General features: G+C 42.3%; 1 protein-coding gene across 2 annotated transcripts in view; it reads right to left on the reverse strand.

The window, feature by feature from the left end:
* LHFPL6 (LHFPL tetraspan subfamily member 6) overlaps positions 1–19,954 on the reverse strand; it is a 213,520-nt gene that overhangs the window by 175,200 nt on the left and 18,366 nt on the right. Inside the window, exons 3-4 of one of the 2 annotated variants that reach the window (XM_060080232.1) lie at positions 14,703–14,757; positions 13,685–13,983 (exon numbers count right to left, since the gene is read on the reverse strand). The exons of the other annotated variant lie outside the window; for it this stretch is intronic. Of the exons in view, the coding sequence (XP_059936215.1) occupies positions 13,875–13,983; positions 14,703–14,757 (164 nt within the window). The 3' untranslated portion in view covers positions 13,685–13,874. Of the gene's footprint in view, positions 1–13,684; positions 13,984–14,702; positions 14,758–19,954 lie in introns of those variants that run through there. 2 annotated transcript variants of the gene reach the window in all.

Consider the following 19,954-nt stretch of genomic DNA (forward strand, 5'->3'; position numbering starts at 1 on the left):
TTACTGCCTGAAAATCAAAAACCCCAGTATAGCAAGATCATGTCTGCCTTGCTCACCAATATATCTTCAGTCCTTAGCTCAGTGCCTGGTACACAGTAAATATAAATAAATATTGTTGGATGAATGGATGGATGGATGAAAATTCCAAACATCAGAATCATGCTTGATTTTTTTTAACATCTTTATTGGAGTATAATTGCTTTACAATGGTGTGTTAGTTTCTGCTGTATAACAAAGTGAATCAGCTATACATATACATATATCCCCATATCTCCTCCCTCTTGCATCTCCTTCCCACCCTCCCTATCCCACCCCTCTAGGTGGTCACAAAGCACCGAGCTGATCTCCCTGTGCTATGTGGCTGCTTCCCACTAGCTATCTATTTTACATTTGGTAGTATATATATGTCCATGACACTCTCTCACTTCATCCCAGCTTACCCTTCCCCCTTCCCGTGTCCTCAAGTCCATTCTCTACGTCTGCGTCTTTATACCTGTCCTGCCCCTAGGTTCTTAAACTATGTTATGTTTATCCATACATGTATTTGCAAACATATCTGAGTAATTGTTAAACATGGTGATTTAGGAGTTTATAAATATAGGGACTAACTAGCAGTGACGTGACGACCAGGATATGAGCAAACATAAATTATCTAGTTGGCCAGATCTTGGAACCTTTCAAACTACTCATTTTCAAAAGGGAAAAAAGAACTTTAGTTTTTGGAAACATAGATCAATCATTTTATATTAAGAACCTGAAAAAAATGCAGATTTAATTATTAGCCATATAGTCTAAAAGATTTACTCAAGAGAAAGATTACCAGAAAGCAGTGTTATATCACTAAGAATAAACTGTATTTAATTCACCTCATCTTTAGTTTTCTGTTTGTTTGTTTGTTTTTGTGGCTGCCCTGAGCAGCATGCGGGATCTTAGTTCCCAGACTAGAGATCAAAGCTGTGCCCCCTGCAGTGGAAGCGCGGAGTCTTAACCACTGGACCCACAGGGAAGTCCCTCCACCACCTTTAGTTTTGATAAATCAAGGATGTGTCTTGATTTTTGCAAGATATTTGACAATGTTAATGTTCTTTATCGTCAAAATGAAAAAATGTAGATTGGATGGCAGGATGGTAAGGTGGATTCAAAACTGATGGAAAAATTATCACTGAAGAGTGTTATTAATAAATTCGTATCTTAATCCTTGTCTGTACAGAAGGTCCAACTAGAAACAACAGAAATCAGAGGAAAGCGCAAGCTTAAATAATGAAATAATGAAAATACTAACAATTCGAAAGGTTGTAAAATGGATAAATCACCTTCCAGAAGTCTTAAGCACCTATTCAAGCACAGGGTGGCTCTGACTATCTAGATAGGATGTTGTAGAATGGTGAGAGATAAATAAACTCTTGTGTACTTTTCATTTTAAAATTTTATAAGTCTGCAAAGTATCTACTTAGAAGGAGACTGATGATGTACAATGAATAACCGTAAGTACAGGTTCTCCCTCCAATTAAGCTTTACCAACTTAATCTTTATTTACTCCTTTTGTATTCATCACTCCAGCAAAAGTATACTATGTGTAGTTTCCCAAATGCACTCCACAATTTCCCACCTTTGCAGATTTTTTCTCTTTTCCTGAAAGACAGCATCAATATTTTATATTAATTACATCAATATTTTAATTTTATTCTGTTATTAAAATGATCTTCATCCTCACAGGCCCATCATATACACTATCTTTACACTTTTCTTCATCCCATCCACCCTCAAAAAACTATTTTTTATCTTGACCTTTCCTGGGCTTTTGTAATGCCATGTTTGTAAGTCTTACAAGGCATGTTGTACTGATATTTGGCATCTTTGCTCAGTGGTCTACTGGCTTCTACATGCTTTCTTAATTATCTCACTGACTCCCATACCTTTAAGATCACCATACACAGACGAGTACAAAGTTTATTCCTTGCCATGATGTCTCCTCAAATGTGGCCATCACATACCCGACTACTCGCAAGACAGCCCTAATGCCATCTCAACAGTGTTCAAAATTGAAAGCATCCATATCCCTCAATGCACCTTGACCCCCCTGAACTCTTTTTTGAGTTACTGACAGGACCACAGACCCACTCCCAACACCAGGTCCTGATGATTTCACCTCCTTAACACGTTCAAATCCAAGGCCTCTTCTCCACTGTGATTGCTGTTTTAGTTTCGACCCTCATTTTTTCTCACACAGATGGGACATTAATTTCCTAATGATCATACCTCTTTATAAACCTACTTTATAGAATGGGCAAAAACTGCACTGTTTAAACCCTTTACTGTCTCCCCATCATAACAAGTTGAAGTCCAAGTTCCTCAAAACAGCCTAAGGAGGACCTGGTCTGCCAGTTAAGCTCACAAAGTTCAATAGTAGAAAATAAGGGTGAAAATCTAAAAGTGCCCTGACTCCAAAGCCCTCCTGAACCCAAATCCCTTGCTGCTCGTAGTGGGTTTGCCAGCTCTTCTTCAGCAACAGAACCCAGGGGGCAAAGTTGAATCTGGATCTATCAGCAATAAACACAAGCAAATCTGTCTTCGTTTTGCCTCATTGGTTCCCTTACATGATCATGGAAAGCTTGTGGCTTGAAGCAAAGGAAACACATTCCTTTACATTCCAAACCACAAACTCACAAAATCCAGATAATTGAAATTTCACTTCGTCTCTGAGAAGATTTATATAATTTAAAAATATCCAGCAGGATTCATAAAAGTCATGGCAAGAAAAGAGCAGGTGAAGGTGGAACCTTAGATGACAGAATGATAATCAAAGGGCTAAACAAGAAAATATTCAGATAATTAGCATTTGTGGGCAACAATGGTTTAATCATGATTAAAGCAGATTTAAGATGGTTTCATTTTAAGTAATATCAACTGTCAGTCTGATAACAACTGTGTGTGTGTGTGCCTGTGTTGTTTCTCTCTCTTTTTTTTTTTTTTGCGGTACGCGGGCCTCTCACTGTTGTGGCCTCTCCCGTTGCGGAGTACAGGCTCCGGATGCACAGGCTCAGCAGCCATGGCTCACGGGCCCAGCCACTCCGCGGCATGTGGGATCCTCCCGGACCGGGGCACGAACCCGTGTGCCCTGCATCGGCAGGCGTACTCTCAACCACTGCGCCACCAGGGAAGCCTTGTTGTTTCTCTTTTAAGTGTTTAAAGCAAAAGCCTAAAATAAATGAGGCTATCTCTTGAAGAGGAATGTTTAAGGTAGGGAAAACCCTATAACTTCTTCTACCCATGTTTACATTCTTTATCCTCTTATCCAATCCAATTCAGTAAACAAGAATCTTTAACTCCCATTGGGGCAACCATATAACCATTCGATTCAAAGTGTTAACAACAACAAAAAATTAACCATTTCATATAGTCCAAATTTTAGCCAAGCCTTTCTTTTTAGGAAATCTCAAGAGATGCCTCATTCTATAAATCAGGCTTAAGAATCAACGTTTGTGATCACATACATAAAACATTATAAATATAATAATTAAATTAAAGGGAGGGAAAAAATTAATTAATTAAAAAAATATATTAAAGGGAGGGACTTCCCTGGTGGCACAGTGGTTAAGAATCCGCCTGCCAATTCAGGGGACATGGGTTCGATCCCTGGTCCGGGAAGATCCCACATGCCACGGAGCAACTAAGCCTGTGCACCACAACTACTGAGCCTGCGCTCTAAAGCCCGCAAGCCACAACTACTGAGCCCGCGAGCCACAACTACTGAAGCCCGCACGCCTAGAGCCCGTGCTCCGCAACAAGAGAAGCCCCTGCAAAGAGAAGCCTGCGCACTGCAACGAAGAGTAGCCCCCGCTCGCCGCAACTAGAGAAAAGCCCGCATGCAGCAACAAAGACCCAATATAGCCATAAATAAATAAATAAATAAATAGATTTTTTTTTTTTTATTAGTTTCTGCTTTATAACAAAGTGAATCAGTCATACATATACATCTGTTCCCACATCCCCTCCCTCATGCATCTCCCTCCCTCCCACCCTCCCTATCCCTCCCCTCCAGGCAGTCACAAAGCACCGAGCTGATCTCCCTGTGCTCTGCGGCTGCTTCCCACTGTCTATCTAGCCTACGTTTGGTAGTGTATATATGTCCATGCCTCTCTTTCGCTTTGTCACAGCTTACCCTTCCCCCTCCCCATATCCTCAAGTCCATTCTCAAGTAGGTCTGTGTCTTTATTCCCGTTTTACCCCTAGGTTCTTCATGACATTTTTTTTTCTTATATTCCATATATATGTGTTAGCATACGGTATTTGTCTTTCTCTTTCTGACTTACTTCACTCTGTATGACAGACTCTAGGTCTATCCACCTCATTACAAATAGCTCAGTTTCGTTTCTTTTTATGGCTGAGTAATATTCCATTGTATATATGTGCCACATCTTCTTTATCCATTCATCCGATGATGGACACTTAGGTTGTTTCCAGCTCCGGGCTATTGTGAATAGAGCTGCAATGAACATTTTGGTACATGTCTCTTTTTGAATTATGGTTTTCTCAGGGTATATGCCTAGTAGTGGGATTGCTGGATCATATGGTAGTTCTATTTTTAGTTTTTTAAGGAACCTCCATACTGTTCTCCATAGTGGCTGTACCAATTCACATTCCCACCAGCAGTGCAAGAGTGTTCCCTTTTCTCCACACCCTCTCCAGCATTTATTGTTTCTAGATTTCTTGATGATGGCCATTCTGACTGGTGTGAGATGATATCTCATTGTAGTTTTGATTTGCATTTCTCTAATGATTAATGATGTTGAGCATTCTTTCATGTGTTTGTTGGCAGTCTGTATATCTTCTTTGGAGAAATGCCTATTTAAGTCTTCTGCCCATTTTTGGATTGGGTTGTTTGTTTTTTTGCTATTGAGCTGCATGAGCTGTTTATAAATTTTGGAGATTAATCCTTTGTCAGTTGCTTCATTTGCAAATATTTTCTCCCATTCTGAGGGTTGTCTTTTGGTCTTGTTTATGGTTTCCTTTGCTGTGCAAAAGCTTTGAAGTTTCATTAGGTCCCATGTGTTTATCTTTGTTTTTATTTCCATTTCTCTAGGAGGTGGGTCCAAAAGGATCTTGCTGTGATTTATGTCATAGAGTGTTCTACCTATGTTTTCCTCTAAGAGTTTGATAGTTTCTGGCCTTACATTTAAGTCTTTAATCCATTTTGAGCTTATTTTTGTGTATGGTGTTAGGGAATGATCTAATCTCATACTTTTACATGTCCCTGTCCAGTTTTCCCAGCACCACTTATTGAAGAGGCTGTCCTTTCTCCACTGTACATTCCTGCCTCCTTTATCAAAGATAAGTTGGCCATATGTGCGTGGGTTTATCTCTGGGCTTTCTATCCTGATCCACTGATCTATCTTTCTGTTTTTATGCCAGTACCACACTGTCTTAATTACTGTAGCTTTGTAGTATAGTCTGAAGTCAGGGAGCCTGATTCCTCCAGCTCCTTTTTTCGTTCTCAAGATTGCTTTGGCTATTCGGGGTCTTTTGTTTTTCCAAACAAATTTTGAAATTTTTTGTTCTAGTTCTGTGAAAAATGCCAGTGGTAGTTTGATAGGGATTGCATTGAATCTGTAGATTGCTTTGGGTAGTAGAGTCATTTTCACAATATTGATTCTTCCAATCCAGGAGCATGGTATATCTCTCCATCTGTTTGTATCATCTTTAATTTCTTTCAGCAGTGTCTTATAATTTTCTGCATACAGGTCTTTTGTCTCCTTAGGTAGGTTTATTCCTAGATATTTTATTCTTTTTGTTGCAATGGTAAATGGGAGTGTTTTCTTGATTTCATTTTCAGATTTTTCATCATTAGTGTACAGGAATGCCAGAGATTTCTGTACATTAATTTTGTAACCTGCTACTTTACCAAATTCATTGATTAGCTCTAGTAGTTTTTCGGTAGCATCTTTAGGATTCTCTATGTATAGTATCATGTCATCTGCAAACAATGACAGCTTTACTTCTTCTTTTCCGATTTGGATTCCTTTTATTTCCTTTTCTTCTCTGATTGCTGTGGCTAAAACTTCCAAAACTAGGTTGAATAAGAGTGGTGAGAGTGGGCAACCTTGTCTTGTTCCTGATCTTAGTGGAAATGGTTTCAGTTTTTCACCATTGAGGACAATGTTGGCTGTGGGTTTGTCATATATGGCCTTTATTATGTTGAGGAAAGTTCCCTCTATGCCTACTTTCTGCAGGGTTTTTATCATAAATGGGTGTTGAATTTTGTCGAAAGCTTTCTCTGCATCTATTGAGATGATCATATGGTTTTTCTCCTTCAACTTGTTAATATGGTGTATCACATTGATTGATTTGCGTATATTGAAGAATCCTTGCATTCCTGGGATAAACCCCACTTGATCATGGTGTATGATCCTTTTAATGTGCTGTTGGATTCTGTTTGCTAGTATTTTGTTGAGGATTTTTGCATCTATGTTCATCAGTGATATTGGCCTGTAGTTTTCTTTCTTTGTGACATCCTTGCCTGGTTTTGGTATCAAGGTGATGGTGGCCTCGTAGAATGAGTTTGGGAGTGTTCCTTCCTCTGAAATTGTTTGGAAGAGTTTGAGAAGGATGGGTGTTAGCTCTTCTCTAAATGTTTGATAGAATTCGCCTGTGAAGCCATCTGGTCCTGGGCTTTTGTTTGATGGAAGATTTTTAATCACAGTTTCAATTTCAGTGCTTGTGATTGGTCTATTCATATTTTCTATTTCTTCCTGAGTCAGTCTTGGCAGGTTGTGCATTTCTAAGAATTTGTCCATTTCTTCCAGGTTGTCCATTTTATTGGCATAGAGTTGCATTGTAGTAATCTCTCATGATCTTTTGTATTTCTGCAGTGTCAGTTGTTACTTCTCCTTTTTCATTTCTAATTCTATTGATTTGAGTCTTCTCCCTTCTTTTCTTGATGAGTCTGGCTAATGGTTTGTCAATTTTGTTTATCTTCTCAAAGAACCAGCTTTTAGTTTGGTTGATCTTTGCTATCGTTTCCTTCATTTCTTTTTCATTTATTTCTGATCTGATCTTTATGATTTCTTTCCTTCTGCTAGCTTTGGGGGTTTTTTGTTCTTCTTTCTCTAATTGCTTTAGGTGCAGGGTCAGGTTGTTTACTCGAAATGTTTCCTGTTTCTTAAGGTGGGATTGTATTGCTATAAACTTCCCCCTTAGAACTGCTTTTGCTGCATCCCATAGGTTTTGGGTTGTCGTGTCTCCATTGTCATTTGTTTCTAGGTATTTTTTAATTTCCTCTCTGATTTCTTCAGTGATCACTTCGTTATTGAGTAGTGTATTGTTTAGCCTCCATGTGTTTGTATTTTTTACAGATCTTTTCCTGTAATTGATGTCTAGTCTCATAGCATTGTGGTCGGAAAAGATACTTGATACAATTTCAATTTTCTTAAATTTACCAAGGCTTGATTTGTGACCCAAGATATGATCTATCCTGGAGAATGTTCCATGAGCACTTGAGAAAAATGTGTATTCTGTTGTTTTTGGATGAAATGTCCTATAAATATCAACTAAGTCCATCTTGTTTAATGTATCATTTAAAGCTTGTGTTTCCTTATTTATTTTCATTTTGGACGATCTGTCCATTGGTGAAAGTGGGGTGTTAAAGTCCCCTACTATGATTGTGTTACTGTCGATTTCCCCTTTTATGGCTGTTAGTATTTGCCTTATGTATTGAGGTGCTCCTATGTTGGGTGCATAAATATTTACAATTGTTATATCTTCTTCTTGGATCGATCCCTTGATCATTATGTAGTGTCCTTCTTTGTCTCTTCTAATAGTCTTTATTTTAAAGTCTATTTTGTCTGATATAAGAATTGCTACTCCAGCTTTCTTTTGATTTCCATTTGCATGGAATATCTTTTTCCATCCCCTTACTTTCAATCTGTATGTGTCTTTAGGTCTGAAGTGGGTCTCTTGTAGACAGCATATATATGGGTCTTGTTTTTGTATCCATTCAGCCACTCTGTGTCTTTTGGTGGGAGCATTTAGTCCATTTACATTTAAGGTAATTATTGATATGTATGTTCCTATTCCCATTTCCTTAATTGCTTTGGGTTCGTTATTGTAGGTATATTCCTTCTGTTGTGTTTCTTGCCTAGAGAAGTTCCTTTAGCATTTGTTGTAAAGCTGGTTTGGTGGTGCTGAACTCTCTCAGCTTTTGCTTGTCTGTAAAGGTTTTAATTTCTCCATCAAATCTGAATGAGATCCTTGCTGGGTAGAGTAATCTTGGCTGCAGGTTTCTCTCCTTCATCACTTTAATTATGTCCTGCCACTCCCTTCTGGCTTGTAGAGTTTCTGCTGAGAGATCAGCTGTTAACCTGATGGGGATTCCCTTGTGTGTTATTTGTTGTTTTTCCCTTGCTGCTTTTAATATGATTTCTTTGTGTTTAATTTTTGACAGTTTGATTAATATGTGTCTTGGTGTATTTCTCCTTGGATTTATTCTGTATGGGACTCTCTGCGCCTCCTGGACTTGATTAACTATTTCCTTTCCCATATTGGGGAAGTTTTCAACTATAATCTCTTCAAATATTTTCTCAGTCCCTTTCTTTTTCTCTTCTTCTTCTGGAACCCCTATAATTCGAATGTTGGTGCGTTTAATGTTGTCCCAGAGGTCTCTGAGACTGTCCTCTGTTCTTTTCAATCTTTTTTATTTTGCTCTGCATCAGTTATTTCCACTATTTTATCTTCCACCTCACTTATCCGTTCTTCTGCCTCAGTTATTCTGCTATTGATCCCATCTAGAGTATTTTTTATTTCATGTATTGTGTTTTTAATCGATGCTTGATTCATCTTTAGTTCTTCTAGGTCCTTGTTAACTGTTTCTTGCATTTTGTCTATTCTATTTCCAAGATTTTGGATCATCTTTACCATCATTATTCTGAATTCTTTTTCAGGTAGACTGCCTATTACCTCTTCATTTGTTAGGTCTGGTAGGTTTTTATCTTGCTCCTTCACCTGCTGTGTGTTTTTCTGTCTTCTCATTTTGCTTATGTTACTGTGTTTGGGGTCTCCTTTTTGCAGGCTGCAGATTCGTAGTTCCCGTTGTTTTTCGTGTCTGACCCCAGTGGCTAAGGTTGTTTCAGTAGGTTGTATAGACTTCCTGGTGGGGGGGACTAATGCCTGTGTTCTGGTGGTTGAGGCTCGATCTTGTCTTTCTGGTGGACAGGTCCACGTCTGGTGGTGTGTTTTGGGGTGCCTATGGCCTTATTATGTTTTTAGGTAGCTTCTCTGCTAATGGGTGGGGTTGTGTTCCTGCCTTGCTAGTTGCTTGGCATAGGGTGACCAGCACTGTGGCTTGCTGGTCGTTGACTGAAGCTGGGTGCTGGTGTTGGGATGGAGATCTCTGGGAGATTTTCGCTGCTTGATATTATGTGGAGCTGGGAGGTCTCTTGTGGACCCGTGTCCTGAAGTTGGCTCTCCCACTTCAGAGGCACAGCACTGGCTCCTGGCTGCAGCACCAAGAGCCTTTCATCCACCCAGCTCAGAATAACAGGGAGAAAAAGCAGAAAGAAAGAATTAGTAGAAGAGAGAAAGAGAGAGGGAAAGAAAGGAAGAAGGGAAGAAAGGAAGGAAGGAAGGAAGAAAGAAAGAAAGGAGGGAGGGAGTGAGGAAGGATGGAAAGAAAGAAGGAAAGAAAGGAGGGAGGGAGGGGGCAATGAAAGCAAAAGGAAGAGTGAATGGAAGAAGGGAGGGAGGGAGGGAGGAAGGGAAGAAAGAAAGAAAGACAGGAGGGAGGGAGGGAGGAAGGAAAGAAAAAGAAAGTGGAAAGAAGAAGGGTGGGAGGGAGGGAGGAAAGAAAAAGAAAGAAGGAAAGGAAGAGCGGAGGGAGGGAGGGAGGAAGGGAAGGTAGGAAAAAAAGAAAGAGCAGGTAAAGTAAAATAGAATAAAGTATGAAATATAGTAGCGTTATTAAAATTATAAAGTAATTATTGAAAAAAAAAAAAAAACGGACCGATAGAACCCTGGGACATATGGTGGAAGCAAAGCTATACAGAGAGAATCTTACACAGAAGATTACACATACACATTCACAAAAAGAGAGCAGGGGGAAAAATCAAAAATCTTGCTCTCCAAGCCCACCTCCTCAATTTGGGATAATTCGTTGTAAAAAGAGGAAAAGGGCAAGAAGTCTGAAATCTTGCTCTCTAAGTCCACCTCCTTACTTTGGAATAATTCGTTGTAAAAAGAGGAAAAGGGGGGAAAGTCTTAAATCTTGTCCTCAAAGTCCACTTCCTCAATTTGGGATGATTCGCTGTCCATTCATGCACTCCACAGACGCAGGGCACATCAAATGGACCGTGGAGCTTTAATCCGCTGCCTCCGAGGCTGCACAGAGAGATTTCCCTGACTCTGCTCTCACAGCTCCCGGGTCTCAGCCTTGGACCTGGCCCCGCCTCTGTGCGTAGGTCGCCGGAGGGCGTCCGTTCTTCGCTCAGACAGGACGGGTTTAAAGGAGCCGCTGATTCGGGGGCTCTGGCTCACTCATGCAGAGGGGAGGGAGGGGCGCGCAGTGTGGGGCGGGCCTGCGGCGGCAGAGGCCGGCGTGACGTTGCAGCAGCCCGTGGCGCTCCGTGCGCTTTCCCGGGAAAGCCGTCCCCGGGTCTCGGGACCCCGGCAGTGGCGGGGTGCACAGGTCCCCCGGAAGGCGGGGCGGACAGTGACCCGCGCTCGCACACAGGCCCCGCGGCTGCGGCGGCGGCGGCGGGCGGCGGCGGGCGGCGGCGGCGGCGGGCGGCGGCGGGCGGCGGCGGCGGCGGGCGGCGGGGGGCGGCGGGGGGCGGCGGCGGCAGCGGGCCTCGGCGGCGGCGGCGGCAGCGGGCCGCGGGGGCGGCGGCGGCGGCGGGCCGCGGCGGCGGTGGCGGCGGTGGCGGGCCGCGGGGGCGGCGGCGGCGGCGGCGGCGGGCGGCGGGCCGCGTCGGGCGGCGGTGGCGGCGGCGGGCCGCGGCGGCGGCGGCGGGCCGCGTCGGGCGGCGGCGGCGGCGGCGGGCCGCGGCGGCGGCGGGCGGCGGCGGGCGGTGGGCGGCGGGCGGTGGGCGGCGGGCGGCGGCGGGCCGCGGCGGCTGCGGGCGGCGGCGGCCCACGCCCGTCTCCGAGGTCCACGCCTTACCCGCGGCTCGCGCCTGTCTCCGGCGCTTCCCTAAGCAGCCCTTTTAATGCCCTCTCCTCGCGCACCAGGAAACGAAAGTGAAAGTGAAAAAAGACTCTTGCCTCTTCAGCAACTCCAGACCCTTTCCCCGGACTCCCTCCGGGCTAGCCGTGGTGCACTAACCCCTTCAGGCTCTCTTCCTGCCGCCAGCCCCTGTCCTCTCCCTGCGCTCCGACTGAAAGCCGATACCGAAGCCTCAGCTCCCAGCCCCGCCCGCCACGGCGGCCCGAGCAGACAAGCCTCTCGGGCTGGTGTGTGCCTGAGGGCACCGATCCTCTGTGCCGGAATCTCTCCGCTTTGCCCTCCACACCCCTGTTGCTGTGCTCTCCTCCGCTACTCCGAAGCTTTACCCCTCCGCCACCTGCAGTCTCCGCCCGCGAAGGGGCTTGCACTGTGTAGAAACCTTCCCTCCTTCACGGCTCCCTCCCACTGGTGCAGGTCCCGTCCCTATCCTATTGTCTCTGTTTATTCTTTTTTTCTTTTGCCCTACCCAGGTATGTGGGGAGTTTCTTGCCTTTTAGGGGGTCTGAGGTCTTCTGTCGGCGTTCAGTAGGTGTTCTGTAGGAGTTGTTCCACGTGTAGATGAATTTCTGATGTATCTGTGGGGAGGAAGGTGATCTCCGCGTCTTACTCTTCCGCCATCTTCCTCCGGCCCCCCTAGATTTATTTTTTAAATTAATTTATTAAAGGGAAAAGATATGAACTGGACAATGATATTTTACCATAGGACAAGGAATTCCTAAGTAGCATTTGTGTCCTACGTAAGTAATAGTCAGATGGCAAAATAGTAAGCTTTCACAGAAATACCTGACAGTCACCTAAAAGGAAACACAATCAAATATTAAATAAAACATTTAAGACACAGAGCAATTTAACAAGTTACTCATCTAAGGCTCAGAGTTGTAGTAGTGGATTGTTTGCTTTTTAAACTTTGTGTGTGTCACAGTGTCCATTGGGAATCAGATGAAAGAATGATACCTCTTTCCAGAAATGGCTACAATGCACAGGAATGCAGGGCCAGATGTAGATTTCCTACGAATGATGAATTAAGAAGTCCTAATTTAGAGGTTCGAGTCCTATGCTCAATAAACTATTACATATTATGTGCATTGCCTATTACTCAAAAACCTCTCTTTAAAAAGCAAAAGCTTCCAGATGGCCAACAGGCACATGGAAAGACTCTCAACATCACTAATTATTAGAGAAATGTAAATCAAAACTACAATGAGGTATCACCTCACACCAGTCAGAATGGCCATCATCAAAAAATCTACAAACAATAAATGCTGGAGAGGGTGTGGAGAAAAGGGAACCCTCCTACACTGTTGGTGGGAATGTAAATTGGTGCAGCCACTACGGAAGACAGTACGGAGGTTCCTCAAAAAACTAAAACTAGAGTTATCATATGATCCAGCAATCCCACTCCTAGGCATCTATACAGAAAAGACAAAACCTCTAATTCGAAAAGATACATGCACCCCAGTGTTCACTGCAGCACTATTTACAATAAAGACATGCAAGCAACCTAAATGTCCATCAACAGATGAGTGGATAAAGAAGATGTGGTAAATATATACAATGGAATATTACTCATCCATAAAAAGAGAATGAAGTAATGCCATTTGCAGCAACATGGATGGACCTAGAGAATGGATGGACCTTACTTCACTTACTTACTAAGTGAAGTCAGACAGACAAACACAAATATCATTTGATATCACTTATATGTGGAATCTAAAATACAATACAAATGAACTTATTTGCAAAACAGAAGCAGACTCACAGACATAGAAAACAAACTTATGGTTAACAAAGGGGAAAGGGGATGGGGGAGGGATAAATTAGGAGCTTGGAATTAACAGATACACACTACTATGTAAAACAGATAAACAACAAGGGCCTACTGTATAGCACAGGGAATTATATTCAATATCTTGTAATAACCTATAATGGAAAAGATTCTGAAAAATAATGTATATACATATATATACACATATATACATATATATATATATATCTGAATCACTTTGCTGTATACCAGAAACTAATAAAACATTAGTAAGTCAACTATACTTCAATAAAAAAGTCAATGTCTAACCAAAAAAAATACATATAAAATATTAAAAAGGAAGGTTGAAATATTTTTCCTCTATTTCTAATTATTCAAACCATAGATGTTTCCAGGCTTAGTTCAAAACCTACATATGGGTCCATGGCACCTTCTCTGATCATTCCAGAGAAAACTGAGGTTTGGCATCTTGACAGAAGACATACAGCTTTACTACACTCCATCTGTGTCACAGCAACAGAAGGACCATGTTACAGAGGGAAGAGGGACATGAGCTTGCTCCAAGCTTTTGACCTCTCTAAACCTCAGCTTCCTCATCTGTGAAATGGGGCCAATCCTCCCTTACAAAAATGTGGTAAAGATTACAAACAAAAGCGTCCAGCTGACAGTGAGTATATAATAGATCACAATTCCTATTATTTAGATTATTCATCCATTTTTGTGTGTCTGATCTTGTCCTCCCAGCTCCACTGCAGAGCAAGCTCTGGCATCAGGATTTAGCTGGATGATGACATACCGAGGTTCCTGTGAGTTGAGACTCTTCACCAGAGGCTGGAAGCTTGGAGAAAGGGTACAAGCAGGATGTGGCTCCTTCCTTTACCAGGGAAGGAGGAGGGTCTAACACATTTCCATTCCATTCTCTCCTCCCCACTCTGCCTCATCAAATGGAAACACAATCATGACCACATACGTGGGTGACCAGAGAGGTACGTTCTCCTTCCTTTTCCTGAGGGTAGCAGAGCACAAAGCATAAACATGAAGGCAGAAAGATAAGATAAGCCCTGGTCTGTGATCCAGCTAATGCCCACAGCCCATCATTTCAGAAGCTGCTGATACATGTGCTTACGCTTCACACTTTAACACATAGTTAAGTGATGACCGTTTCTTAAATACACTTTTCCCAGGCTACTAGCGTTTCATTATCTATATAAATTTAAAACTACTATAATGTAAATCCACAGATGGTCCCATCATTTTAGTCACATCTTCCTCCTTCACTACAAAATCTTTATGTCCAAGGATCAAGAAGTACAAGAGGCCAGTTTAACCTTCAGAAAGTTCAAGGTCCCGGGGCAGGGAGGACACCAGGATGGTTCTGGAGGGAGTGAGGGGCTTCCTCGAGGGTCCGATGTGCACGGTTTCTCCCTGTGGCTCACTTCCAGCCATTGGACAGCCCGGGGGGAGGCTGTCGGCTCCTCCCGACCTGCAGATTTACTTTCAGTGGCTGAGGATCATCTGTGCTGACAAGTCTGATTAGAAATCACCAATCTACTTTCAGATCTGCGGAGACCGCATAGGGGCCAACATTCACTTTCCACTCAGGTTTATGTACTGTGCGAGCAGCCCTGGAGGACATCTCTCTTCCTTCTGCTTTATTACAATTCAATTTTGCTCGTAAACTAAACCTACTCCAGGGGATTTCTTAAACAGAAAGGTTTCTCTTACCTCTTCCTGGGACCCGTGACTCTTTGGCAATTCCATTTTGAACTTGTTCCTATGTCTCCAAAACCAAAGAGGAAATAAGCTCATTGGTCACTGCTCTAATTTATAATCATTTAACCAAAGCTCATACCAACTAAATTTGGGTCAAAATGATTTACTGGTGCAACACAGCTAAAGTCAGTAACATAAATACAAGCGCTGTGGAACAGAACAGATTGCTCAGGTTGGTGGAGTCTACTGCTTTAAATTTTATGCTAAGAAAATTGGCGCAGGCTGACTTCAAAGACAGTAAATTAAGCATCAGTTCACAAATTTACAAAGACAGTAATTTACAAACGCAGTAAATTAAGCATCTGTCACAAATTTGTGGTGTGACAGATACTAGTATTAGGTACTCGTCCTCACTGTTTCATTAGGAATCAAAGAAGCAAAGCTTTCATACTATTAACTAGAAATGAAAGAATAGAATATGTTTAATTCACAAGCAAAAACAGGAAGGACTGGAATTCGAACTTCTGGCTCTTTCCTGCATTACTGCAAGGCCGCTTCACAGCGCACAACCTGTGCAACCGTACAGGGCCACCATCGGTCTCAATGCTCTGCTGTCACCATCTTGCGATTCTTAATTTTTGAGCAAGGGGCCCTGCATCTTCCTTTTGCACTGGCATTATGTCACCAGTCCTGCATGAGAGGTGTGAACATTATTAATCTATTGTTCTTCCCTCCTTACAAACAGAATAGAAATCATTCAATCATTTATTCATTCAATGGCTATTTGCTGAGACCTACTGTGTGCTAATGGGAGAAACCCTAATAAGACAGGTATATTCATTATCCTCATGGAGTTCACAGGCTAAAGAAAAAAAAACAGTGAAAACGATAACATTTAAATAAGAAAAATATTTAAGTTCTAAACTGACCTTTAAAACTTCAACGAAAATTCCACGTGGCAGTTAAAAAGGATGTATTCCCAAACTGAAGAAATACACCCACCTCTGAAGAAATTTCTGAAGAAATTTCTGAAGAAATACACCCACCTCTGCTGCTCCTCTTAAAAAGCACCTGTCTCTTCTCTCCTCCAGGCCACACACTGAGTGACAAGGCAGCACCCCTCTGAGCAAAACTGAGGTAGTGGACACTCGAGGGCCGACTGAATTGACAGTTTCAGGAAGTCATTTTACAAATTTGGAAAAGTTAGCATTTTGGAAAAGAGCACAAGCGCTTCCAAGGACCAGTTAAAGGAATGAAACTCAACGCGCACACACTCAAGGGTTCCACTTGTCTCAAAAGGACGAAGTCCCACCCACCCCCATGAGCTACTGTCCCATTAGTGTCTCTGTGTGTCCCACTGTGATCTACCATAGGCAGTAATGGCATGGTGGCCCTAATGAACGAACATCACAACGTCCACATTCACTCATGGTTTATGGGTATCTCTCCAATCACCCCAACACTGGTGGCTAGATTTGCTAATATTTTGATACAGAAACACGGTTTGGTAACACGGAAGCAAGAATGTCCTGGCAGCTCGCCAGGTAAGACATACTCTCCATCCACAAAGACTGAACAGAAGAGAAGGCTGCTGAGCACATTTACCACCTTTAAAATATACCCTGAAAGCATGTCTCAACCCATGTCACTGACAACTTCTCCTTTTCCTTTCCAGGAAAGAAGCAACCGAGTTAGCTTTTATATAAAGGAAATGGGTGAATCAATCACCGTGGAGTGACAGGACCAAAGAATCCTATTCAAGACCCCTGACAAAAATGACTAAGTCAACATGGAATAATAGCTGTGAAGTATCTCAGTAACTTTTTCGATGGTTGGCTGTGTCAAATGTAACTGAAATGGGAACAGGTAAAAGAAGATCATCTTTTGAAATGAACTCAATCAGAAATATCTGCACTTAGACAGGTCTCCATTTGAAGCACTGGGCCATTGGCATCCAAAACAGAAAATTCCACCACATCTGTATTTTGCTATCACGTATGATAGTACCGGACAGAGGAAGTGACCTAGCAAAAGCAGGAGGGTAGTAATTAACAGTGTAACATGAAGAACACAGGCCAAGCATGTCATGGACCCCGAATTAGAAGCTTGCTCACGTGAATACCTGGATTTAAAATTTTCCAGAATGATTTTTAGCAAATCAGCCATCAAATGAATGTAAATATTGTGATAAGTACAGGGTATGCTGAGAGATTACAGCTGAGGGGTGGGCAGTCACACACAGGAGATAGTGTTCCTCCCTCCAGGGCCTCCACCAGAAAAAAAAAAATGTTGATAAAGTTTCAAGGAAGCTCAAGAAAGGCAGGATTCCTTCAAGCTGTGCAATCAGAGAAGACTTTATGGAGAAGTCAACATTCAAAGCAAGCCCTAAAAGGCAAGTGAACTTGGGGTCTGTGTCCAGGGGAAGCGGAACAGGGCCAGCAAAGGCATAAAAGTGGGACTGAGTGGAGAGTGCAGAAGAAAGATTGTGAAATTCAGTTTGGGCAAAGCGGAACCCACAGCAAGGATGCCAGTGGATGGTAACGTGACAAATGGGGCATGTGGGGCACGGCGTAAATGGCCTTTATCCTACAGGGAGCAACAGAGGAATCTAGAGCAGGAAGGGCCATGACCCCAGGGAAGAAGATGACTATGGAGGCACCACAAGGACGGCCAGGACGGAGGCAGGTATGCAGGAAGGGAGCCCAGGCAAAAGATGGACATCAGCCACCTAGCACGAGTCCTCTGAGCCGTTTGAAATAAATGTGACAGGGCACCGTGACATTAAATTGGAACACAATTTAATGCCTTTTTAATTAATGGCTTTTTCATAATTAATAGCTTTTTAAATGGTCACTCAGAGGTCATGACTATCGTAGTAACATGGTTCAATTACATACAGCTACATATTACATTAACTTTCTCATAATACATTCAAGACAATGAAATTTCTCATCCTTCTACAGGCCAGCCTCTGATATCAAAATAAATGACTGTTTTACAGCATGTTCTTCTGTTCTTCTCTAGCCTCAATTTCAAAATACATTTTATCTTTCTCTTATAATGTACTTGGTACAGTTTTCAAAGAATTATATACAAGCATCAAAGATATTTTCTTTTTATTTTGCTCAGTTCCCCCCAGGATCAGAAATGAAAGCTCCAAAACCCCTGAATTGAGCTTTAATCTTAGAGACCATCACTGCAACACATTACTGCAAATATCACTGGCAAGGTTCATTTTGTGAAGATAAAATAACGATCTAGCTGTAGAACCCAATACTGAAGCTGGCTGTTGGTAGAATACCAATGACATTTTTCTGAGGGAAAGTCCAGTGACCAAAGCCATGAATTTATAAACTCCTTGAGGTCACAGCCTTGTATTATATTTACTTCTTTTGTTTCCCACAGCACGAAGCTGCAGCAGGATTTTAAGATTAAATAAGGAAATCTGCACAAAAGTGTTCTGTATGTTATAAAATGATATATTAAAAGTAGCTAACATTAATTGACCTGGAACTCTAAAGAACTAATTTTCCTTTCAGTTGGTCTCTGTGGTTATTTGCAAAGGATAAAAACATGGACAGGTAGTAATCAGGCTGTGAATACGTCGGGGTGCATCCGAGGAGAGATAGAGGGTTAAAGGAAGAAACCTCACAAAACCTAAAGATAGTATAAAAAAATACCACCGAGATGGAGAAAACCCACAACACGGGAACATGAGCTAAAACAAACAAGCAAACAAAAAACACTTCTCCAGCTGTTGAGAATATCTATTCAGATTGCATCTCAAATTATGATCCACAGGGGTCAAAGTGACAAGGTGTATTTACTAGGTCCTGAGTAGTAAGTCACCTGCAGATAAGACTATCACTAGTTCAAAAATTAGTTTGGGGGCTTCCCTGGTGGCGCAGCGGTTGAGAGTCCGCCTGCCGATGCAGGGGACACGGGTTCGTGCCCCGGTCCGGGAGGATCCCACATGCCGCGGAGCGGCTGGGCCCTGTGAGCCATGGACGCTGAGCCTGTGCGTCCGGAGTCTGTGTTCCGCAACGGGAGAGGCCACAACAGTGAAAGGCCCGCGTACCGCAAAAAAAAAAAAAAAATTAGTTTGGGAAATGCAGCAGAGTGCAATAGCAAACTAAAAGTAGACGAAAGTATAATCAAAGTTATTTTAGCTCTTTATAGTTCTTTCTTGGTTTGCTTCTATTCATTATGTTACCCTCGTATCTAGAATGCTGCCTAACAGAGAGCAGGGGTTCAATAAATATTTGTGTAATGAACGAAGCTTATTAACTTTTTAAGTTAAAGTGTAAAATTTTAAGTCAAATAAACTATTGGTAATGGCCACCATTTGCTGGGAAGCTACCTTTTCAGGCCTGATATTACATGACTTACACATATGTAAACTTCACAAAAATCCAATGAGTTAGTATTCCTATTAGTAATAGGTGAAGGAACGGAGGCTGAGTCAATTGCTTTCCCAGGGCCACAAAGCTGATGAGTGGCAGAATTCAACCCTGTCTGTCCAGATCCTGTGTTCAATTGGCTTTACACAACAATACACAGCCAGAGAAAAATGTAAACACAAGAATAAAAAAGTACTAACATTTCATTTTGCTTACAGTCTTACAGAAACAGTTTCTTCTGCAATCTGATTGCATGCAAAATTCTGAAGCATCCCATGTGGGGAAAACTTCTGTCATTCTAATCCTAGGCTATAAGTAATGCTACAAAAACAATCAGCCACAACTTACAAGCCTAACAAGCTAAACAGGGAAAGTATGGAGAAATGAAAACATTTCCCTCCTCCAATATCTTCCACCATCTTAAAGCCTCATCAGATTCAGATTTCCAGGTCTGCTCTAAGTGGACTGCAAGATGATTATGGTAAAACCACACCACACAAAGCACGACTGTCTGAAATTACACTGAAATCAAATGTACGTAAAATGGCGCCACACAGAGAAGAAGAGCTCACTGCTGTGTAATTTCATGAAACCTGCTGGGCACCAAGGTCACAGGCAGCCAAAGTGAATTTTAAATGGTGCCGACCAGGAGCCTATAATCAGGATAGCCACCAGTGGGTGGATGAGATAAATGAACTAACCAACTTTCTTCCACCAGGCGATCAAAATAGAATGCCATCTTTATGCATGAGACCAAAAAAAATTTTTTAAGTTAAAATATTCAGCCTTCACGCCTCTGCTTTTTCACTACATTTCTAGCCTCTTCCTTCCTCAAGGTGCCTTTATGTTAGGGAACATCATGCA

Source organism: Mesoplodon densirostris, chromosome 17 (assembly GCF_025265405.1).
Source record: "Mesoplodon densirostris isolate mMesDen1 chromosome 17, mMesDen1 primary haplotype, whole genome shotgun sequence".
Classification (NCBI taxonomy): domain Eukaryota; kingdom Metazoa; phylum Chordata; class Mammalia; order Artiodactyla; family Ziphiidae; genus Mesoplodon; species Mesoplodon densirostris.